General features: G+C 36.6%; 2 protein-coding genes and 1 pseudogene across 15 annotated transcripts in view; 1 reads left to right on the top strand and 2 right to left on the bottom strand.

Moving 5' to 3' along the window:
• The first annotated feature begins 1,239 nt into the window (after nt 1–1,239).
• On the top strand, nt 1,240–6,456 carry LOC114298981 (uncharacterized). Its single transcript, XM_028243743.2, has 6 exons — nt 1,240–1,497; nt 2,436–2,680; nt 3,221–3,476; nt 5,405–5,584; nt 5,658–5,813; nt 5,892–6,456. Exons 1-6 carry the CDS (start codon nt 1,465–1,467, stop codon nt 6,063–6,065), a joined length of 1,044 nt encoding a protein of 347 aa, XP_028099544.2. The 5' UTR covers nt 1,240–1,464; the 3' UTR covers nt 6,066–6,456.
• A 485-nt stretch (nt 6,457–6,941) lies between these two features.
• Nucleotides 6,942–22,144, bottom strand: part of LOC114298511 (uncharacterized) — a 50,462-nt gene continuing 35,259 nt past the window's right edge. For 2 of the 13 annotated variants that reach the window (XM_028243133.2, XM_028243587.2), the window contains 3 exons: nt 21,072–21,220; nt 20,717–21,001; nt 8,895–9,235 (listed from right to left, as the gene is read on the bottom strand). In XM_028243133.2, the coding sequence (XP_028098934.2) occupies nt 9,029–9,235; nt 20,717–21,001; nt 21,072–21,220 (641 nt within the window). In that variant the 3' untranslated portion in view covers nt 8,895–9,028. Of the gene's footprint in view, nt 8,412–8,502; nt 8,669–8,894; nt 9,236–20,716; nt 21,002–21,071; nt 21,221–22,144 lie in introns of those variants that run through there. The other 11 variants (XR_014332377.1, XR_014332376.1, XR_003642077.2 and 8 more) reach the window with 11 other exon arrangements.
• Nucleotides 13,639–14,722, bottom strand: LOC145792661 (auxin transporter-like protein 2 pseudogene; annotated as a pseudogene). Its single transcript, XR_014332380.1, has one exon. The product of XR_014332380.1 is annotated as an auxin transporter-like protein 2 pseudogene (transcript).

The following is a 22,144-nucleotide window of genomic DNA, read 5'->3' as shown; positions in this document are numbered from 1 at the left end:
CCGATAGATTACAATTCCTCCTTATCCAGTCTGTCCAAACAAACACACCTTAAAAGTATATTTTCATTTATAATTTTGCTAATAGGAAAAAATATATATGTTGTATATCACAAGATTAATTTACATATGTTAAAAATTTAAAAATGAAGAAAAAATATGTTCTATATTATTTTCCTTTTAAATATTGAAAATATATTTTCTTTTATTATTTTGCTAATAACCAGAAAAAAAAAAAAAAAAAAAAAAGAAAGAAGAGAAACAATTATATATTATGAGATTAATTTATACATGTTTAAAAAAAATCAGCATGTTTACTAAAAAAAAAATAAAAAAAACATTATGTACTTAGGGACAATTTCGCCATTTACCTAGCTAATTCAGAAGTTGACTTAATCCGCTTATTTCTATCCAACACTCCCATGAGATAGAGTTATCCCATAAATGAGGGACTATTAAGCTGACCGAACTATTAATCCAACCTTCATTATTCTATCTAAATATTAGATTAATTATTCCATTGGACATGAAATTCAATCTCATGATTCTATCCTACCAAACAGACACCCCCATAGTATAATTGCTCTTGGGCCATATTTATTTGGAGTAATACTGTGGATATTGAATTTTCTACTAAATAAATAGCTAAGGGATTGTTTGGCATATACTATTTTAATTCATCTTTTTATCTTTTTATCTTTTTTGAGTCAAATCAATCAACATCTCTTCTCTACTTTTCTACACATCTTTTTATGAAAAGTCAAAAAATACATTGATTTAGAACATCTCAAATCACCCCTAAATATTTCAAATGATTGTGAAATCTACATTTTATATGACATATTTAATTATTTATTTAATAAAAAATTTAAAAATTATAACATTTCCTTTATTGGGAGATATGGTCTGAACAAAGCCTAGGATTCGTTAGTACTATTAATATATGAAAAATGTTTGGGAGCTTCCACTAATTAGGTGGCAGTGGGTCCCGTTATTAATGATGTGATGTTTTGATCTTTGAGTTGTATTTTTTTTTTTTTTTACTTTTTTAATGTATTAATGCTATTAGTGGTGATGTTTTTAATGGGATGAATCATTGTTGTTAATATATTGTTTTAAAAGTCTGAGACTGAGAGGATTGACTGTTCTGGGTAATGCGATGCCATGTCATATGGCACGTCTTGACGTACAAAGCAATAATACTGTTTATTTATTAATTAATGGTAAAGGAAACAGGAAGCGAAAGACAGCGTAGGGTTGTAAATAAACAATGCGCTGTTCTTCACGTGGAAAATCTCCAACCATGAAACAACACACCCTCTTCTTCCTTTTCTCTTATTGACTTCTCTCTCTCTCTCTCTCTCTCTAAAACTCACAACATGTAGAAAGAGAAAAAGAGTGCATGGGAGAGAAAGAAGGAGACTAGCTGCCAAATTGCCAATTCCCTCTCTCTCTCTCACAGGAAAAATGGCTGAGGATATCATATGCTTCCTCAACAAGGTGTGAGTTTTTCAACCATTGTCTCTCTTAGTACTTCATATTTATGGTTTAGTAAATTTCTGGGTATGTTTTTTTTTTTAAAAAAAAGAAGATATATTTGTTTTTAATTAATTTTATGATAAGTGGAGAGCTATATTTGTGCTATGACATAAGTTTTTTTTTTTCTAGAACATTTGTTTTTCACTTTGTTAAACATCACATGTCGAACAAATGCTTATGTTCTTATTTGACTTTTTCTGTTAAAGATTATAGCTCGGAGAGTCTGACCACTTCCTTTGCCTTATTTTTCTCAAAACATATAGACAGAATGACACCCAAAAATCTCTTTTTACTCATTCTATTTTTCTCTGATTTTATAATGGAGATTTTTAGATGGAATCCACAGGTTAGTTTCTCTGTACTGGACTGACTTTTTTTCTGCAAAATTTTAACTTAATTTGATGCACCAAGGATCCTCTAGAGTGTTTTTTTCCTAAAATTTCCTAAAGTGGTGTATTGTGTGGTTGAGATTTAATGCTGAAAAATTGATGTGACTTGTTATTAAATCTCAACCACACAATGCACCACTCTAGGAAACTTTAAGAAAAAAAAAACTCTAGAGGATCCTTGCTGAATTTGATGATGTTATTTTCCTGCTACATAATATAATAAGGCCTCGTTGGGAACAGGCTAATTTAGTAATTTTTTGGCTATTTGGCTAAAAAGGTAGGTAAAAAAACTTGTATGTTTGGGAAGACTTTTTGGCTAATTATGAAAAGATGTGCAAAAAGTAGAGAGAAAAGAGAATCTTTGACTTTTTGGTATGAATTGTTGGCTTTTTGACTAATTTAGTAACTTTTTGACTAATTAGCTAAAATAGCCTCTTGCCAAACGAGGCCTAAGTCTCATTTTTGGACATTTCCGGGAAAACTAACTTCTGGGGAACCTTTAAATTTCAGGATGAACTAGTTATAAAGGCACCTAAGAAATCTCCAATGGTATTGAGAATGGTGGTTTTACTTTTCGCTATGGTTTGTGGAGTTTACATTTGTTTAATTTGCTTAAGACAACAAACAAGCAGTAGCAGTAAAATCAGACTTCTAAATGTCCGAGTGGATGACGAGGAGCAGCATTGTCGTGCTAATGGAATCGAAAAATGGGAAACTCCGCCTGTGCATTTCCCAAAACCTAAAACCTTCAGCAGGTAACCGGAAAGTATTCTTGTCTCTGTTTTCTTCTTGTATTGTATCTGGGGTTCAGTTTAAAAAAAAGGGTAAATTATGCAAACTGCAATATGTCAATTTGGTCTATGTAGTTTTAATTTGCTCGATTTTGTTTCTTAATTTAATGGATTGTGTCATTTTAGTCCAATAAATAACGATTGTTAAGTTAATTTAAAGGAAAGTCAAACAATGTGTCAATTTGGTTCTTGTGTGTCAATTTGGTCTCTATAGTTTCAATTTTCTCGATTTTGACAGAAACTAAATTAACACATTGTGAAAAATACAGGAATTAAATTGACACATTGTTTGACTTTCCGTTAAATTAACTTAACAATCGTTATTTATTGGACTAAAATGAGACAATTTATTAAATTAAGGGACAAAATCGAGCAAATTGAAACTACAAGGACCAAATTGACATATCGTGTAACCTACAGGGACTATTCACATAATTTTTCCTTTAAAAAATTAAAAATTAAAAAAAAAAATCATTAAATTATGTGGGTTTGATGGATTTGTAGAGAGGAATGCGTGTGCAATCCAGTACGGTTCTTTGCAATCTTGTCGATGCAGAGATCCGGGAGCGGATGGTTCGAGACATTGTTAAATAGTCATATGAATGTGAGCTCCAATGGAGAAATCTTTTCAAAAGAGAGGAGAAGAAATGTTTCAACAATTATAAATACATTGGATAAAGTATACAATCTTGACATCTTCACTAGTGCATCCAAGAATGAGTGCACCGCAGCGGTAGGGTTCAAATGGATGCTTAATCAGGTGAATATTGCTGCTTCAGAATTCAGAATTCTGTTTTATAAACTTAACATTGCTTAAACAATGATTTAGTCATGTCCTTTCACCCATGTCAAGCATAACCACTGCAACATATAAGAGTTTTAGAAACTAAATTTTTTAGTCTCTAAAAGTGAAAATTTTGTTGCAACAAACATTTAGGAATTAATTTCTATTGTCGTGAGGATAGCTGCTAAAAGATTTTCTCAAAAAATTAATAATAAGGTTTTTAGAGACAAAATTTTGAAAATATCACTAACAAATGCACTTTTAAAGACAAAATAATTTGGTCTCAAAAAAGATAATAATTCATAACTAATATCTAATTTTCGTTGCTAAAAATATAGTAACACATTTTTCGCAACAAAAATATTTGGTCTCTAAAAAATAATTTTATCCCTAAATTTTAGTCTGTAAAACCTTAATTTTTTTGTAGTGAATCTCTAATTTCCCACAATTAGTTTGGAATCATTAGAAAATAAGAAGAGATTAAATTCTACACGGATGAATCATTAGTATATTTTAGCTTTAAATAATTGTACTAAAAGTATTGATTTGGCAACTAATAATTGAATGCTGTAAAACTAGTGTTTTAAGGTTCAACCGTAAAGAATCTAATTCCAAACAACAATATGGTAGGATGTTTTACATTTCAACTGTAAAGAATTTAATCCCAAATAAGAATATGGTAGGATGAACCTGAATCTTTCACTTCATGTTGTGTTAGTGGACATTTGCTTTGAAACTTGTTATCCTAAACATTTCATGAGTTATTATCCTAAACTTGTTATCTTAGTTGAGATTGTTAAAGTTAACTATAATACTTTTTGCACTTCCTGCTTTGTTGATGTAGTGTTACATGTATTATGCCTCTTTCATCAATAAAGTTTTGTTTTTGCTGATCAATTGTCCTTGAGTTTTAAAAGCATGAAACATGTAGGGAAAGATGACTTCATATTTTAGCTCTTCTCTATGACTAGCTCATATGCACAATATACAATATTGTGATGGTGGCTCCATACCCTAATTTTAAGTATGAAAAGTTGGATTAAGGAAGTTAAATCCAAAAGGAAAAATCCACAAAAAGTCCTTTAAGTGCACAGGGGATACTCTACCCTTGTTGAGAATACTGTACAATTATATAGAGAAACGTTATGTGAAAATTGAATCTTCCTGTGATATGTTCTAATGCTCTCGAAAATAATCGGCCTTTTTTTCCCAATTAGTTACAATTGGGCTGGGATCTGGAGTTCATAATAGTAAGACTGGACATATTACAACTACTTCCTCTATTTCAAAATATTAGTTCATTATTCTATTTTTTATTGTCCTAATATTAGTTATTTTTTAAAAATCAAGAACTAAAATAACAAAAATTTCTTATTTTGCCATTCTTTTAAATTTATTAATATTAATATACACAAAAAGTATAGTTATGACAATTAATGTTCTCAAAAAAATCAAAGGGTAGTTTTCAGAAGTTGATATTTTTGAAATGTAATAATTGTACTATCAAAAAAAGTTAGATTTCTTATTTTACCCTTCTTTTAAATTCATTAATATTAATATACAAAAAGTATAATTATGACAATTGATGTTCCCCAAAAAACGTCTAAGGGTAATTTTGAAAAGTTCATATTTTTGAAGTGTAATAATTGTGCTGCCAAAAAAGGTTAAATTTCTTAAAAATAACTAATATTTTGGGACGGATGGAAGAGAAAAAAAAATTAAATTTTGTTCTAGCATGGAGTATTAACCATCATATCTTACTGTAACATCATTTCCATGGTATTTTGTTGCTGGGTTTCTATAACAGTGTTGTAATATACATTGGGGGCTAAATTAACATATTATTTGATTATTTTCAAAATTCTAGCTTTTCTAATACTCTAAATCATGCACATATTTCGCAGGGAGTGATGCAGCACCCCAAAGAGATAGTAGAGTATTTCGATGAAAGAGGTGTCTCTGCAATATTTCTCTTCCGAAGGAATCTACTCCGCAGAATGATTTCTGTGCTTGCTAATGTCTATGACAGTCAGGCTAAGCTGTTGAATGGAACCCACAAGTCTCATGTGCATTCGTCAAAAGACGTCTCTCTCTCTCTCTCTCTCTCTCTCTCTGTGTGTTTTATTATGCAATCTTATAGTTAGTAATGGCTTGCAGGCTCAAATACTAGCAAAATACAAGCCTAAAGTCAATGCCTCAATACTGGTACACAATCTGAAGCAAGCAGAGAAGACAACTACCAGGGCTTTGGAATACTTTAAGAGCACTCGCCACATTGTTCTATACTACGAGGATATAGTCAACAACCGAACTGTAAGACTAGTTTCAACACAAATCAAGTTAATTTTTGCTCAACTGTGAGTCGTAATCTTCATTGAAATTCTTGTGTAGAAACTTGTTGATGTTCAAGATTTTCTGAGGCTGCCATATCGAGAGCTTACAAGTCGGCAGGTTAAGATCCACAGCGGGCCTTTATCAAAGCAAATTGACAACTGGGGTGGTGTCCAAAAAGCACTTGAGGGAACATCATACGAGCACTTCCTCCATGTTGACTACCAATTGTAGCGTTTTTTACTTCAGCACAGCAATTGGATTGACGTAAATAACAGCCTTAGAATCAATTTTTGCTACGAGAAGTGAAAGCTCTTACAATTTTGACAGCAGAGGAAGAAGCATCTCATGCTGCCACATTAATTTGCTTTTTCCATTTTTTTCATATTCTCATTTATACACCATTCATTTGAGCACTACCCATTTTTCTCATGTTGCCCTAGGCTTCTTCCTGTACATTTCTGCTCATCAATGTGAATTAAGCCGCAGTTTTTTTTTATGTCAATTAATTTACCCAGATTGTAAGCCAAAGAAAATGAAGATGGGGTCAACGAATTACCAATTTTCTTAGGGCAAACAAGTCTGGATGTTGATTGATAATTGTACTATTGCTTTTCTTATTTTATTTTATTTTATTTTTTAGGCTAAAATAAGAACTTCAATATTAGGTGATAAGAAAAATCAGATAACCCAAACATGATGTATGAACAGAAAACAATCAATACAGATGAGATGGCTTCAAGGCCTTGTTTGTTTTTGTTCATAGCCCATGGGATTGGATTACCAATCTTGTGGGCCACACAAGAAACACTTCTTCTTTCTTTCAATTTTTTTTTTTTTTTTTTTTTTTTGGGTGTAGAAATGGCCATGGGACATGAGATTAGGAACACCCTCTAATTCCATGAAATTAGATGTGAAATGATTGTTTTGTCCTTTATTTTTCGAAAACAACAAATTCACCTTCTACATAAAAGAATAACAGTCATGCAAGACATGAAGAACATAGCTAAGGAAGAGCTGTATTAGGAAAGCTCAATGCCAAACTACAAGAAAATCAGACGCCAACAAACATCTCAAAGCCATCTTCACAAATCAGGGCAAAAACAGGGATAACACGAATTTGACCAAAATTTCCAATGACAATCATAACAAGTAATCAAACATCACGAAGAAAACTGAGCCCAAACAAATTGAAAAGCAAGAACCTTTCTACGAGCAATGACAATGAACCCTTGCAAAGAAACTAGAAAACACAATCCAAAAACAACGAGAGTAAACCAGGTTATTGGTTAAGAAGAGTTTCAATGTGCTCAGAGACTGGTGTCTACAATTGTTCATTGTGATCACTAGAAACGTGGGAATGCTAGTCGAGAAGGTGATGGTTCAATCATGCCATTAACTTGCATGTCTGCTTCGAAGAACCCTTTTTCCTTTTTGTCCTGAATTTCAACAATTGGCAAGCTCGATCAATGAAAGAATTGGAAGTTACTGTCAACTTTAAGATTTTCTCATAAATTATGATCAATGAGGAGAAAAAAAATCTTCCCATGATTACTTTTCCATTTTTGCCCCCTCAGTAGGCTCATTGAGAGTAGCTCCTCTCTTGGTGCCCTTTTGGTGTGCTTCACATTTCTGATGAGAAACAATGAGGGGCATCAAAGGGGTCGCTTTACTTGGCTCATTTGAAACATCATTCATTCCTTGCAATGTTCTTCTACCATGATGATACTCCATATTTATGAGTCCACACGAAAGGCATTTTGATTAAAGCTATTTCAAGTGAATCCAAAAGACAACATGTCAAAAGGTAATGTACATCTCAAGTTACCCTTATTTGAACCTGTGTCAACAAGCGTTGCAATACCTTTCTCTCTTTCCCAATGATATTGGCTTGAGAAAACCCTTTTTGAACATAATTGCAGTCCCAAATCACAAGGTACATGCAATTCAAAAGCCAAAACCTTTTTCAGAAGAAAAAAACGAAAATGATAAAGAATTGAATAGATGATTGCTCTCTCAAAAGAACCCTGACCCAAAGCACCAAGGAATAAGACCACAATTAACAATTGAAACCCCCGAATGCAAGGATTGGATATCTAAGAATGACACTGCCTAGTTCGGGAACTTTCACTTTTAGCCAAAAAATCACTATAAATTGTCACATCTCACTGTACTTTTCTGTACATTTTTTCGTAAAAAGCCAAAAAGTTACTAAAATAACATGTTTCCAAACGAGGTAGAATCTAAAACTACAATCACCATGATGAAACATAGTAACCCAAGATGATGATTCTCACTCACAGCAGCCATAGTAATTTAACAAAGAAATGTTTCTCCAAAAAAAAAAAAAAAGAAAAGAAAAAAAGAAAAAAAAAAAGAGCATAACCTTGAAAAAATGTACCCGTAAATCCGTTGTACCATCATCCAGACAACACCTTTCACATGCAAGCCAATCGATGGTTTCAGATAATCCAACAAGACAATAATGCTTGGCTAGAGCTTCTCTCCTTTTCTAGAATTTGAGTCGAGCTCCAGACCTCATGAGATTGGCCTTCTGTAATGTTTTCACCTTGTAATTTCCTATTTTTAACAAGAGGTTGAATTAAGATTGCAAACAAAGTTGCTCAAATCGCCCTGCTAATGGAATGGTGATAGAGTTTAAAAATATTACCGCTCCTTATGCTGCTTCCCTTTTCCATTTTCCCTCCTCCTGACTGTATACAACAAAGAAGCAACTGTCACGAATTTTTCTGACGGGCAGGCACATATGCTTCACATCTTGACATGTTCTGATTGACCTCTGTAACTGCTTGTCGTCAAATGTGTAAGCAGAGTTGCTGAACAATATGGATTCTAATCATTTGTCAGTTGCAATCGATTTCAGTAAATTTTAGGCCCATTTGCTAGTGCCCTGTTTCCTTATGCGATTTTGCATTCAGATTTTCAGCCCTAGAAATTAGACTAGATTTGTATTTCATAAAATCAATTTGAAAATCAAATTAATATGCAAAAATACCCAAGCTCCATGCAACCATGCAGCATAACAGAAGAAAATATAAAGAATAACCAGATAATCACCATGCCTAAATTTTATGCTACTTTTTTTTTTTTTTTGGTCCTTTTGAATCATACAAGAGTACTTTATACAATTTCTTTTCTTTCAGTTTTCTACTAATTGCTTCCTAAACAGACAAATATCAAATTTCAGAGCTATCAATGGCTCCTAAGTTAGGTTGTCCTGTTTGCCTAATAACAAACTGATCAACAATCCGAACAGTATTTAATGGATCCTGCTTTGAGGAAAGTGCACGCCACTTGCTAGGAAATTTTCTGAGGTGGCTCAACTGCTGTGGCTGCCTGGGCTCCCCATCCCACCGTGGATCCAGCTTCCATTCCCTTGGAACCTGCGTTTTCACACGGGTTATTAATATCTAGAAAAAAGTTTTCAACCAGATTCAAAGCCTCCTGATAAATAGGAGTAACTAAATCAGCTTATCAGATTAGATATAGTTTGTATGATAATCAGAAGAGCTTGTACACATTTAGACTTATGGAGGCTGTGTACCATAACTCTCTCTCCATTTCCGTTACCCCAGTTATCTCCCACATCTTCTCCAACCCCTCTAACCGTGTCAACTCATTCATACTTAAAATATCATGTTTCTTTCAAGGAAAAGGGGGTGATAATTGATTTTGCCCCTCAGAAGCCTCCACTTTGGCTGGACAATTATGGTGTTCTACAGGTGACCCAGCGTATTACATGGTTCAGGGAACAGTTTTAGAACTTGGAACTACATTAGCCATATGCCCATTTCTTTTATTTTTATTTTTTTAATTAGTAAACGACACAAATCTAGGTTACTTAATTCATGATCATTCATGATTATTGTTTTCCTGCTACTCTCAGATCACATGATAAACTAATTCTTTTTTTTGTTCCTGCCACTTGTGTTTTTTGTGGTAGGCAATGGGTGTTAATGGGAATGCTCACTGAGATAGTACAAAAACAAAATAATAAGAAAATATAACCACTTTACCCCAGCAATGTGTTTGCTACTTATGGTCAAATGCACTTATTATCTGGTTGGCAATGTTGTTGGGCTAACGGTGTTTGACTTCGTCGAAATGCCCTTGTTCGATTGGAATCGCCGAATGAGCAAAATTCTCAGCCATGCTATGAACCAAGCTGTTTTTTGACCGAATTTCATTGTTCAGGCTTCTCAATTTATGTGGTTATTTTAGGAAAGTTTTGTTTTGACAATAACTTCACTTGCCAATTTTGATTTTTGGAACTGTTTGTTTTAAAAAGTTAGTGTTACCTTCTAGTATCCAAATTTGAGTTAAACTCTAATTTGTTATTTTTGGAAAATCTTTATTTTTCTTTATTTAATTCATGTTTACCCAAGAAATTATCTAATTTGTTGTTTCATATTCGAATGTGTCTTCTAATTAGGAGTCTTCAATAATCACAAATACGTTTGTCAGGGTTAGGGTTATTGGCGAGTGTGTTTTGGTATAATAATATAAATAGGTTTCTCTTCCTATTCCAATCTCGTTGATATTCTGCAGATCAACAAAGGCATTGATGCTTACCTAGTATATGAGGTGAATCAACAGTCTAAAGAAGCTTCATTCCTAGCATGGTTATAAATAGCGGTATCAAGGTACATAACGGTATCAATTGCGGAGTATCCGACTCAGTAGGTTCAAAATTTGTTACATACAGGCCAGTATTGTAATGTCCCAGTTTTAAAACCCAACTTGAAACCCACTTGTACGGAAGCCCTGACACACCTTTGGGCTTGTAGATGGATGGATTGTACTATTGTTAATATTGTTTACTTTTCTGTCTTTTCACTTGGTTGGGACTCCTTTTGTTGCCTTAGAACAGTCCTACAAAACCAGAGTCACCACCTTCTGCCTGCATGGTCATGCCCACAATCATCATCATCACACCTGCGATGGTTGTGAATCGCGCCCGCGATTTGATCGTGACCAAATACCCTCTGCAGTACTCTCTCTGCAAAAAAAGTCGCACCCGCAACCAAAACCATCGTGTAGTACTTTTCCTACGGAAAATGGTTGCGCCCGCAAGAGGAGCCCACGAATAGCCTGGTCGCACTCGCGACCATCTTGTTCGTGCCCGTGATTGTGTCTAATTGCACCCGCAATGGAGAGTTCGAGCCCACAATGGTCTAGTCTATAAATATACAACTTAGTGCGCAAAATAGCTGTTTTGAACCTTATCTCTTCTCTCTCTCCACTGTTACGAGTTTTCCTTGGTTTCTTGGGCTTCAACCTTGGTTTTGGAACATTTGCACTTAAAACACTGGTATTATAGAGCTTGGTGAAGGCTTCATTTTAATCTCCGCCAAAAGTTGATTTGGACGTTTATAGTTGCTTTTACCTTCTCCTCTTCCCTTCAAGAGGTAAATTCTATTTCATTGACTCTATATGAGTTCACTAGTGTGTTTGTGGTAATTTCAATACAAAACTAGCATGTTAATGTTGTTGCTGTTGTTGATTTGGAAAATCATGATAGGGTTTGGTGATTTGGGTGTATTTTTGTCTATTATGTCTTATCAAATCTATTTTTGCTATATTAAATTGCATGAGGAAGCTCTATTTTGAGAAAGCCTCATTTTGTGAAAAAACCCTAAAACTTGTGAGTTAGGGAATTGGTAAAAGGTTATTGAAATGTTGAGATTGATGAGGTTGAATTGAGATATAATTTGAGAAATTATATATATTGTTGCATTGGTCTTCTTAAAACAACATGGTTTTAATTGAACATCTGGGTCATGTATAGTGATGATGAGATTGGTTGATTTGGCTTGATAGTCCATGGTAAAAGACCGAAAACCTGTGCGGTATAGGTGCCAAGGTATAGAAATTTAATGTATAAAGAGAAATGATTGTATTATTGATTGATTTTATATTTCTATTACAATGATTCATGATTCCTATATATAGAAGAGGGTGAGTGTGTAGTAGGTAAGGAGTAGGTGAAGTGGAGGTGGTAGTGGTGTAGTGGGTTAGGTTTAGTGGAGTAGGTTTAAGTGGGTGAAGTAGGTGATAGGTTTTAACAGCCCCCCGCAAACTCAAGGGGGATAGGAACTAACCAACTTGAGTTTGGAGAGAGTTACAAAACAAGAAAATACATAAAAATAAAAGAGGATAGGTGACACTGTATGGTCGTGTCAGACCATTGGTGAAGACACTGGATGGTGGTGTCATAACGTTGTAGAGGACACTGTATGGTGGTGTCATAACGGTGTAGAGGACACTGGATGGCGGTGGCAGACCGATGTAGAAGACAGTTTATGGGGTCATGTTGGACCGTTGTAGAAGACAGTTTATGGGGTCATGTCGGACCGTTGTAGCAGACAATGTTGTGACAGTTGTTGTGACAGTTTACGGAGTCTTGCTGGACCCTTGTAGAAACTAACCGGAATCTATGTCGGGACAATTTACAGAGTCTTGTCGGACCCTTGTAGAAACTAACCGGAATCTATGTCGGGACAGTTTACAGAGTCTTGTCGGACCCATAAAGGAGCTAACCGGAATCAATGTCGGGACAGTTTACAGAGTCTTGTCGGACCCTTGGAAAAGCTAACCGGAATCAAATGTCGGGACAGTTTACAGAGTCTTGTCGGACCCTTAAAAAGTCGCACCCTCAAAAGGTGTGCCCAATTTTTCAAAAGGCGTGCCATCAAAAGGCGTGCCCAATTCATCAAAAGGTGTGCCGGACATGATGGCGAGGCACGTGGGCGCCTTGGCTTGCGTGCCCGTTTGTCGGCTGGTGGCAAGAGGCGCGCGATGCGCATGGCTGCCTCGGCTATAAGACAGAGGCTGAGGCTGAGGCTGAGGCAGAGAAAAGCTGCGAAAAACCTCTGAAAAAACAAAAAACTCTTCTTCGTTTTGCTGAGAGAGATAGTCCGTAACACTCTGTTGTCTGAGAGAGATTTCTGAGAGAGATACTCTGTAATACTCTGTGGCCCAGAAAATGGCTTCATCTTCCCGGAGTCTGCTCACTCTCTTTCCCGACCTCAATGAGTCAACAAGAGAGACAACTGGTGCGGTTGCACTGGAAACTCAACCAAGCGCCCCGGAGTTTGCTCCGTTGAACTTTCCGATGCGGTCGGTGGAGCAAAGAATGGCAGTGCAGTCGGATGTTGAAGCCAATCAATATACACTGAAGGCATGTGTGGAAAGCATGACGGCGGTCACAAATTTGTCGAACCGGCTGCAGAGTAGGACAAATGAGGTGCAGCATTTAAACTCCCAGCTGGCTCTGCTCCAACGCATGTATAAGGATGCGCGAGCAGAGATAAGCGTGCTAAGGGCGGAAAATAAGGAGCTGAAGCGGAAGGCCACCGTGATGTTCCGATTTGGAGGTCCTCCATATGCTACAGTGGAGGAGTATGGGGGAGTGAACGTGCTTGGTGGCGTAGAAAACACGGAGGCAACACCGTCAAGGGCTGCCCAGGACGGAGGCAAGAAGAAGAGACCGGCGGAATAGGCGAAGAAGTGAGGTCGGTTGGTGGCCGGCTGCAGAAAAGAAAACAAAGCTGTTGGTGTTGTGTGGTGGTTTGTTGTTGTTGGTTTTTTTTTTTTTTTTTTTTTTTTTTTGTGTAAAATTGTGATCGGGGTTGATCCCTAAGATGAATAAAAGATGGTTTGGTGTGCAAAGGTATATGGTATGAATGGAATTTAAAAAAGATTAAAAAATAATGTGAAAGAAAAATAAAGAAAGAAATAATAAAAATATATTTGAAATCAAAATGAAAGATGGGGGAAATAAGGAATGTGATGATTTCTGTCCCTTGGGCGTGAAGGTGGTGCTGGTAAGTGGCGGTGATGGTGGTGTTGGCAGCCAGGTGTGTCAGGTCTATGGTCGAGAAACGGCCGGAAATGTTGACGCCATTGCATGCATAATTTCTACTGTGACAGCATGTCCACCGAAGGTGTATAGTATATTAGTGGCTCCGGTGAAATACAGTACCAGCTTTGTCGGAGCCGAGTGTGTCGCACCATCCTTCTGGCCATGAACAAGAGCTGCAATGGTCATGTACCAAGCAGTGTATGTGGTCATGCCAAGGCCTAGAAAAGACCAAATCCTGTAGTTGTGGAAAGATGGTATGAACACAGTGGTTGCACAGCAAGCTCCAAATATGTATGCCCATGTCCTCTTGTCCAATTTGTCATTGATATAGTATATGTTACTTGCATATGCAATAAGCTGTATTACAGATCCAAATAAAAGAAAAGTACAGTTGAAGGCAAGACCCACTGCTTTCCAGTAAGGACCCAACAACCCATCTAGCACTTCAAACCACTGAATGACATGGTTCTTGAAATTAACATTTTCTTTCTCCTTTCTAGTTCTGTACTCAATGTACAGAACACTGATGAGGTAAGCTGTCCAGCTACCAACAAGACCATAGAAAACCTGAAACAGAATTCCAGAGAGCATACCCAGCTGAGAGAACGAGTAGGGCAATGTCAACAGAACTTGAGCTACTTGATTGGAAGCACAGTTAAACCAAGCTTCGTCGCCGATGTGAAACAACCCAGGGCAGTGCGTGGAGCATCGCGTGTGCAATTCGTTGCAGTTGGATGATAGCATGGAGATCTGCAATTTGTGTGAACAGTAGTGCAAACAGAAGGTTGAAGAAAGGAAATTTCAAGTCTCCTTTCGTAACCCTCAATTCCAATTGCGGAGAGTTGGAAGATGCAGGAAAGTGAAGGTATGTGTAGAAAATTCCAGCGGGCAGCGAAGGCAAAGTTGCCGGCCGGCTGCCCGCCGGTGAGAAAGAAATACAGGCCTAAATCTTATAGCTCTGATACCATGTAGAAATTTAATGTATAAAGAGAAATGATTGTATTATTGATTGATTTTATATTTCTATTACAATGATTCATGATTCCTATATATAGAAGAGGGTGAGTGTGTAGTAGGTAAGGAGTAGGTGAAGTGGAGGTGGTAGTGGTGTAGTGGGTTAGGTTTAGTGGAGTAGGTTTAAGTGGGTGAAGTAGGTGATAGGTTTTAACACAAGGTCCTTGCTAGTCACCAATCGGTTAGTCACCAGTAAATTTGGTGGGCTAGGTGACGCTCCACGATGATCACTAGCAGAGTGTAGCTTCATATAGTGTACTGGTTTAGGTGGTGCTTAGCGATGACCACTGGCAAATACATGTACTGGAGAGGATTCACCGGGTCTTAGTATTGTTGATGGAAAATGTTTGATTTAAACAAAATGTTTTCAGATTGTTTTACTTATATAGAATAGAATGAAAAGAATTGAATTGGCTTACCTTGAATAAGGTAGAAGCCATGTATATATAATATATTTATGATATAATTTTAGGAAACAATATAAATAAGAAGAGATTCCTACAATCAAAATAAAAATATTATAATTCTTATATTCAAGATAATATTCTAGTTTCTATATTCAACACTCCCCCTCAAGCTGACGTGGAGACATTCAACAAACGCAACTTGTCAATGAAAGATTGGAGCAACATTAGTCCCACAGACTTTGTGAACATGCCTACTAACTGTTGAGAAGAAAAGACAAAGGATGGACACACAATGCCAACCCAAAAAATTTCTCTGATAAAATGTATGTCAACCTCGATATACTTGGTATGCTCATGAAGCACAGAATTAGAGGATAACAAAATAGCAGATTTGTTGTCACAAAATAAAGAGGAAGGAATAGCCTCCTCAAAGCCTAACTTTGCCAGAATAAAGCGAAGCCAAAGAATCTCAACATGTCTCATGTGCCATAGCCCAATACTCAACCTTTGCAGAAGATCTAGAAACAACTGCTTACTTCTTACTTTTCCATGATATAAGATGATCACCATAGAAAGTACAGAAGCCAGAAGTGGAAAGCCGATTTGTCCTAAATACTACATAGTCAACATCTGCGAAACAAGAGAACCTAGATTGAAGACCAGTTGTGAAGAACAATCCTAAGCCAGGAGAAGTCTTCAAATACCTCAATATGTGATGAACCACGTCAAGGTGCTCTGTACGAGGTGCATGCATAAACTGACTCACAACACTAACCGCAAATGTCAAATTAGGTCTAATGTTAGTCAAATAAATGAGGGGTCCAACAAAGCACTGATGCATGCTTAGGTCATCCGGTAACTCACCAACTCTGACGTAAGCTTGACATTGGGATCCATAGGAGTAGAAGCAGGTTTACACCCTAACATACGAGTATCCTTAAGCAAGTCAATGGTGTATTTCCTTTGAGACAAGGAGATCCCCTCCTTTGAGCGAGCCACTTCAATTCTCAGAAAATATTTGAGACATCTCAGATCCTTAATATCAAAAGTTTGGCCCAAGTCCTTTACTTGACCAATACCGACAGAGTCATCACATGTGAGAATAATATCATCCACATAGACTAACAAGACTACACCGACCCGTAAAATTACGACGAATGAAACAAGTGTGATCTGAGTGGCATTGAACAAAGCCTATAGACATAAAAACAGAACTGAAACGACCAAACCATGCTCGTGGAGACTTTTTTAGACCATATAAGGATTTCCGTAACTGGCACATTTTTCCCGAATACTCCCCCTCAGCCCGAAAACCGAGTGGAGGAAAAATGTAAATCGTCTCTAGGAGATCCTCATAAGGAAATGCATTGTTGACATCAAGCTGATGAAGAGGCCAAGAATGTGATGCTGTAATGGAAATAAGGAGACGCACAGAAGTAAGCTTGGCGACAGAGGCAAGTGGCACCAAAATCCTTGCCAGGAATCTATATGAAACCTTGGGCCACTAGTCGGGCTTTGTAATGGTCAATGGAGCCATCAGCGAGGTACTTGATAGTGAACACCTATTTGCAACTAACCGTGCTTTCCCCAATAGGTAAAGGTACAAAATCCCAAGTGTGATTCTGTTCTAAGGTTGCCATCTCAGTTTACATAGCCGTTACCCATTTGGGATTTTAGAGAGCCTCAGACACAGAACGAGGAATGGACTCCAACTTAAGCTTGCCAAGAAAAGAACGGTAAGAATTGGAAATGCTGTCATAGGAAAGATATTGGGAAATGGGATGATTAGTAATACTCAAATAACCCAAACGATTTGGAGGATGTCAATTCCGAGGTGGGTTGTGACGAATAGGTAAAGAAGCTAAAGGAGAAGAGTTGCCTAGCCTATAGATCGGAGAGGCGGTATGGAGGGCCCGAGTGCGTGGGTGACAGGAGTATACTTGTAGTGGGAGAGGAGGCGAAGGTGGAGAAAGAGAGAGGGGAACAACCTCATCCTCAACCTCGTCCAAAATGGGCACCAGACGAACAGTGGAAGTAACAAGAGGAGAAGCCTACAAAGAAGGGTTAGTACAAAAGAAAGAAAGATCCTCACAAAAAGTAACATACAAAATGTGATGACAGTGGTGAGACACAGGATCATAACACCTACATCCTTTGGACATGGAAGAGTAGCCTAAGAAGACACAACGAATAGATGTCACATCTAATTTAGTGCAAGTGGGACTTCGATTTTGAACAAAACGAGTACACCCAAAGACGCGAGGTAAGAGAGGAAACAACGTGGAAGTGATAAGGATATGAAGCGGAATGAGACCATTTAACACACGACTCGGGGTCCTATTAATGAGGTAAACAGCAATAAGAACAGTCATATGCCAATTAGAACCCTGAAAAAGACACAGGACAACAGACATAATATGACAGTTTTTTCATTCAGCAACACCATTTTGTTCAGGGATCCGAGGGCAAGTAAGTTGTTGAAGAATACCAGTTTGATCAAGATGGGAACAAAATTCATTAGAAATATATTCTCCACCATTATCAGAACAAATATTCTTAACAATTGTATGAAACTGAGTTTTAACCATTTGTAAAACCTGAATAAAAATGGAAAACACGTTAAATTTACGACGAAGTAGATAAATCACCCAAGTGTATCTAGTGTAATCATCAATAAAATTTACATAATACCTATGACAAAAAAAGCAGTGACAGGGGAAGGACCCCAGACATCAAAATATATAAGATCAAATGTACTAGGAACACGAATCATATGAGGCATATAGTTAGTACGAGTATGCTTAGATAACTCATAAACCACACAATGAAATTTAGAATCTTTGCAAGCATTATTAAATGACAGAAAAAGTTGACATAAATATTGAAAATTGACATGACCCATACGAGCATGCCATAATTCTAAAGTTTGAATATTAAAAACACAAGACATGGAAACAAACAAAACAAAGGCCTGAAAACTAACTAAAGAAGAAGAGGAATGCTGGGCCGGTGGATCTCCAAAGTAGTAAAGCCCATCACGCTCATAACCTTTGCCAAAAATCCTCTTCGAACTCAGGTCTTGTAAAAGACAAGAGGAGGGTAAGAAGATAACAAAACAATTAAATTGTTTGGCAAGACGACTAACAGATAAGAGATTATAGGCAAAATTTAGAACATGTAAAACCGACGATAAAGTAATGGTAGGTGATAAAGATACGACACCCTTATGACGAATAGAGGATGAAGAACCGTTAGCCAGACACAAATTGGGCAATAGGAGTAGGGACTGGAGAAGAAAGAAAGAAAAAGTCACCCGTCATATGATGATTAGTCCCAAAATCCAAAACTCATGAGGGATTAGTAGACTGAACATGGAAAGCAGTAGAAATACCTGTAGCGAGTGTAGCAGCAATGGAAGACGATGGGCCATGAGAACTAGCAATGAGAGATCCAAGCTAAACCTAAAACTGACCAATCTAAGTCTGTAACATATGTAAATTAGGGATATTAGGAGACACAGGAGGAGGAATTGGCTAAATCAGACACCTACGACGCTCATCACTATCAATGGTGGCAAAGGCCTCATAGAGAGATGGCATGGGTGATGTATTTAAAATCTGAGTTCGAAGAGATTCATACTCAGAACTTAAACCCATCAGAAATTGGTCGGTGTGCTAGCAAGCAAGGCATTTGGACACAAGAGAGGCAGCATTTGCAAGTAACTCAGTCAAGGGCTCATATTGAGCCAATTCTTCCCAGCGGGCCTGAAGATATCCAAAAAAATCTGACATAGAAAGGCCCAACGCAAACTAAGCGGGTCTTCTCCACCCCTACTGAAGCCTCAGCAAGGGTGGAGAACACCCGCCGAGGGAAGAGAAAGGATGGGTGATGGGTGTCGGGTGGTCTAGAGGAGAAAGGGGGCCCTGTCGAGTGAAGAAGAGGAGATAAGTAGGGCTATCGAAGGCTTGAGAGGAGAAAAGGGGGTTGCCAATGATGTTGGCAGTGCCAACAAAGGAAGAATGACAGAGGAAGAATGTAAGTAGAAGGCTAGGGTTTCTTCTCTTTGGCTTTGATACCAAATAGAATGAAAAGAATTGAATTGTTACCTTGAATGAGATAGAAACCATGTATATATAATATATTCATGATATAATTTTAGGAAACAATATAAACAAGAAGAAATTCCTACAATCAAAATAAAAATATCCTAATTCCTAGTCTAATTCCTATATTCAACATAATATTCTAGTTTCTATATTCAACATATAGCATCATAATCATCTATACTTGTGAACTTGTATTGGTTTATTAAATGTTCTATACTAGACAATATGTTCACCCTACGTGGCTGAAATCTTTTTAGATGTTGATGGCGTGCCCCGACCTTGAGGCTAGGCACTGAGATACGTGCTTAAGCTAGAAGATCTCTTTTGATTTACAAGCCTTGGGCCCTTCTTTTGTGTTTGCTGAACGCTTTTTTGTAAAGGGTTGCACCCTTGTTTTGTAAGCCTTAGGGCATTTTATTTTGTTCTATACATAGTATGTATGTAATCGAATTACCTCATGATGTGAATGATGTTAATATAAGCATGTATGAGAGATTACCCTTTATTTCTGTATATGGATGTCTTTTCGCTTGTTAGTTAATTGATTTATTCACATGGGTTGGATCTTAGAAATCCGGGGTGTGACAGGTATGGTACGTAACAGACGGATTTTACAACATTGGTTCCTAGTATTCTATGTGAGAATCAGTAAGTTCTCGGAATGTTCTTCTATCCTAGGAATATATTAATCTAAACATAATTATAGACCATATTGCGTGATCTCCCAGCAAATTCTGTTTCTACACACTTCCCTCCATCAGTTGGTTTCATAGCCCTGCATCATGCCTCCACCACAATGCTTAAACAATGGAAAAAACCTTGCTCACTACATCCCCTACCCTATATACCAAGGAGCTCAGAACGTGGCATGTCGTAAAGAATATTGGGTCGGACACCGACACAACACAACAGTCATTGGACACTTCTCAATACCTGTTGAACATAAGTCCAAACACATCCTTCTATTTTTTAAAATGTTTTAGACTCCAATACGCTTCAGACACTTAGAGGACACATGTATTTATACACATTTGAAACATATTACAAGTTGGAATAAAATAACTTGGAATCAGATGATAAAAAAAGTAAATTTATATCGATTCTCCTCCTTCAGATTTAGAAATTAGTGGTAAACTATATTTTGTTAGTATCTTTGAATTAAACATTCATATATATGATATATGATAAATATATTAAACTACATATTTTGTGTGCCCCTCCATGTGTTGTGTCCAACAAATTTTGAAAATTTCCATGTCTGTATTGTGTCAAGTGTATGTGCTTCTTAGCCTACATGCTTAACCTTTAAGCAGGCTCTACAGAGAACCATTAACTTGGGACTTGGGATGATAGCTGGAATTGTGTTTCCCCAACAAGTACTACAACTGATGGGAATTAAAACACATCTGTCACTTTTAAATAATTCATTTTCTAGAGCCAAGACCACAAAATTACTCAGCATTGGATTCTTACCTTATCAACTGCAAGGGTGTAAACTTCAAGATCACCACCATGGTTGATATGGAAGCGTGTGATAGCCTTGTAATTAGCAATGCGAAGTGAAGAAAAGGCTTCATCAAAGTGTAGGTGAAGCCAATTAATACATATGTATAAGTAGCTTCCAAACACCAAGGACACAACAGGAGTAGAGAAGACCCAGAAATAAAGGAACACAGATGAATAGTATATAACTGCACCCCCTCGGGAGAGTGCTTCCATCCCATTCTTGCAAATATTATTCCTGGTAACAGCCATTACCTGACAATTGCTCCAACTGTCACTCTAGTGTAAAAGATGAAAAAGGACCAAAGCATCAAAACATTCTCACCTCGGGAACATCAAATGCAGACATGAGATACTTAATACACGCTGGATAAAGACCAAATGTCCATTGTTCTATACGAGCCCGAAGGCCAGTTGGGTCTGGAAAATGCTCGCTCTCCACGGACCGATACCATTCATATAAAGTGTGGTAACCTGTGATGAAATTTTCAATTATTAAACTCAAGTCAAAATCTACATTATTCATCAGTAACCAGTGTACCATAGTCATAATGATTAAATCCATAAAGTTTCAACAACCAAATAACTGATTCACTAATTTATTGTATGTGTGGTTCCAAAATTAGGTTACTGCAATCATATAATGAATCTAAGATTAAGCTCCCGGGTTCAAGAATTAATGCTTCCTTTCAAAACAAATTTAATCACTAGTATTTCAGAAGTCAAACATATTAACAATCCTCTTCTGAACAGGCTTTTCGCTCCATGCTAGCAAGGACGGATCATGATTATTCTAACTTTGGGGGGAAGAAAGCATATGTAATTCCTAATCGAGAAAATTTATCAAAATTTTAAAATACTATATCAATTTCTACCATAACATTACCATCAACTAAACATTCTTTATCAACATAGTTCAGTATAAATATATGATTATAGAGTAGAGTATATTATGTTGTCTGCATTAACTTACAAAAAAAAAATAGTAATTATTGCTATATGTCTCTATCTAGTAAGTTAAACATTTGAAGTTGTGTTCAACACTTTTTTTATGATATGAAAAAATCTAGGATAGATTCAACATAAAAAGTTTTAAAAAAAAAATAAAAATAAAAATTCAAGGAACATATTCTTTTATCCTATTTACACAGTTCAGTCTTGAAAAGTTTCTTAGCTCAAAATGAACATTCTAATGCGCAATTGAAAGAGGTAAAATTACAAGACTAATTAAACTTAGAAAATATGAGGAAGAAGAACTCCGAAAATATGAGGAAGAAGGAATATATTTCTGTTATATTCAAAACTTCTTATCTTACAAGACCAAATAACACTCCTTATATAGGAGATATTACAAACATCATTATAACCCATTATATGCCACTTACATATTATATATTA

The sequence above is a fragment of the Camellia sinensis genome, chromosome 6 (genome assembly GCF_055761805.1).
Source record: "Camellia sinensis isolate YWXY chromosome 6, ASM5576180v1, whole genome shotgun sequence".
NCBI lineage: Eukaryota > Viridiplantae > Streptophyta > Magnoliopsida > Ericales > Theaceae > Camellia > Camellia sinensis.
This window is presented reverse-complemented; position numbering and strand designations above follow the sequence as displayed.

Excerpts from the sequence above, each read along its gene's own strand:
- LOC114298981 (XM_028243743.2), top strand. The coding sequence starts at position 1,465 with ATGGCTGAGGATATCATATGCTTCCTCAACAAG. Across the intron at positions 1,498-2,435 it reads TCATATGCTTCCTCAACAAG|GATGAACTAGTTATAAAGGC; the intron begins GTGTGAGTTTTT and ends TTTAAATTTCAG. Across the intron at positions 3,477-5,404 it reads TCAAATGGATGCTTAATCAG|GGAGTGATGCAGCACCCCAA; the intron begins GTGAATATTGCT and ends CATATTTCGCAG.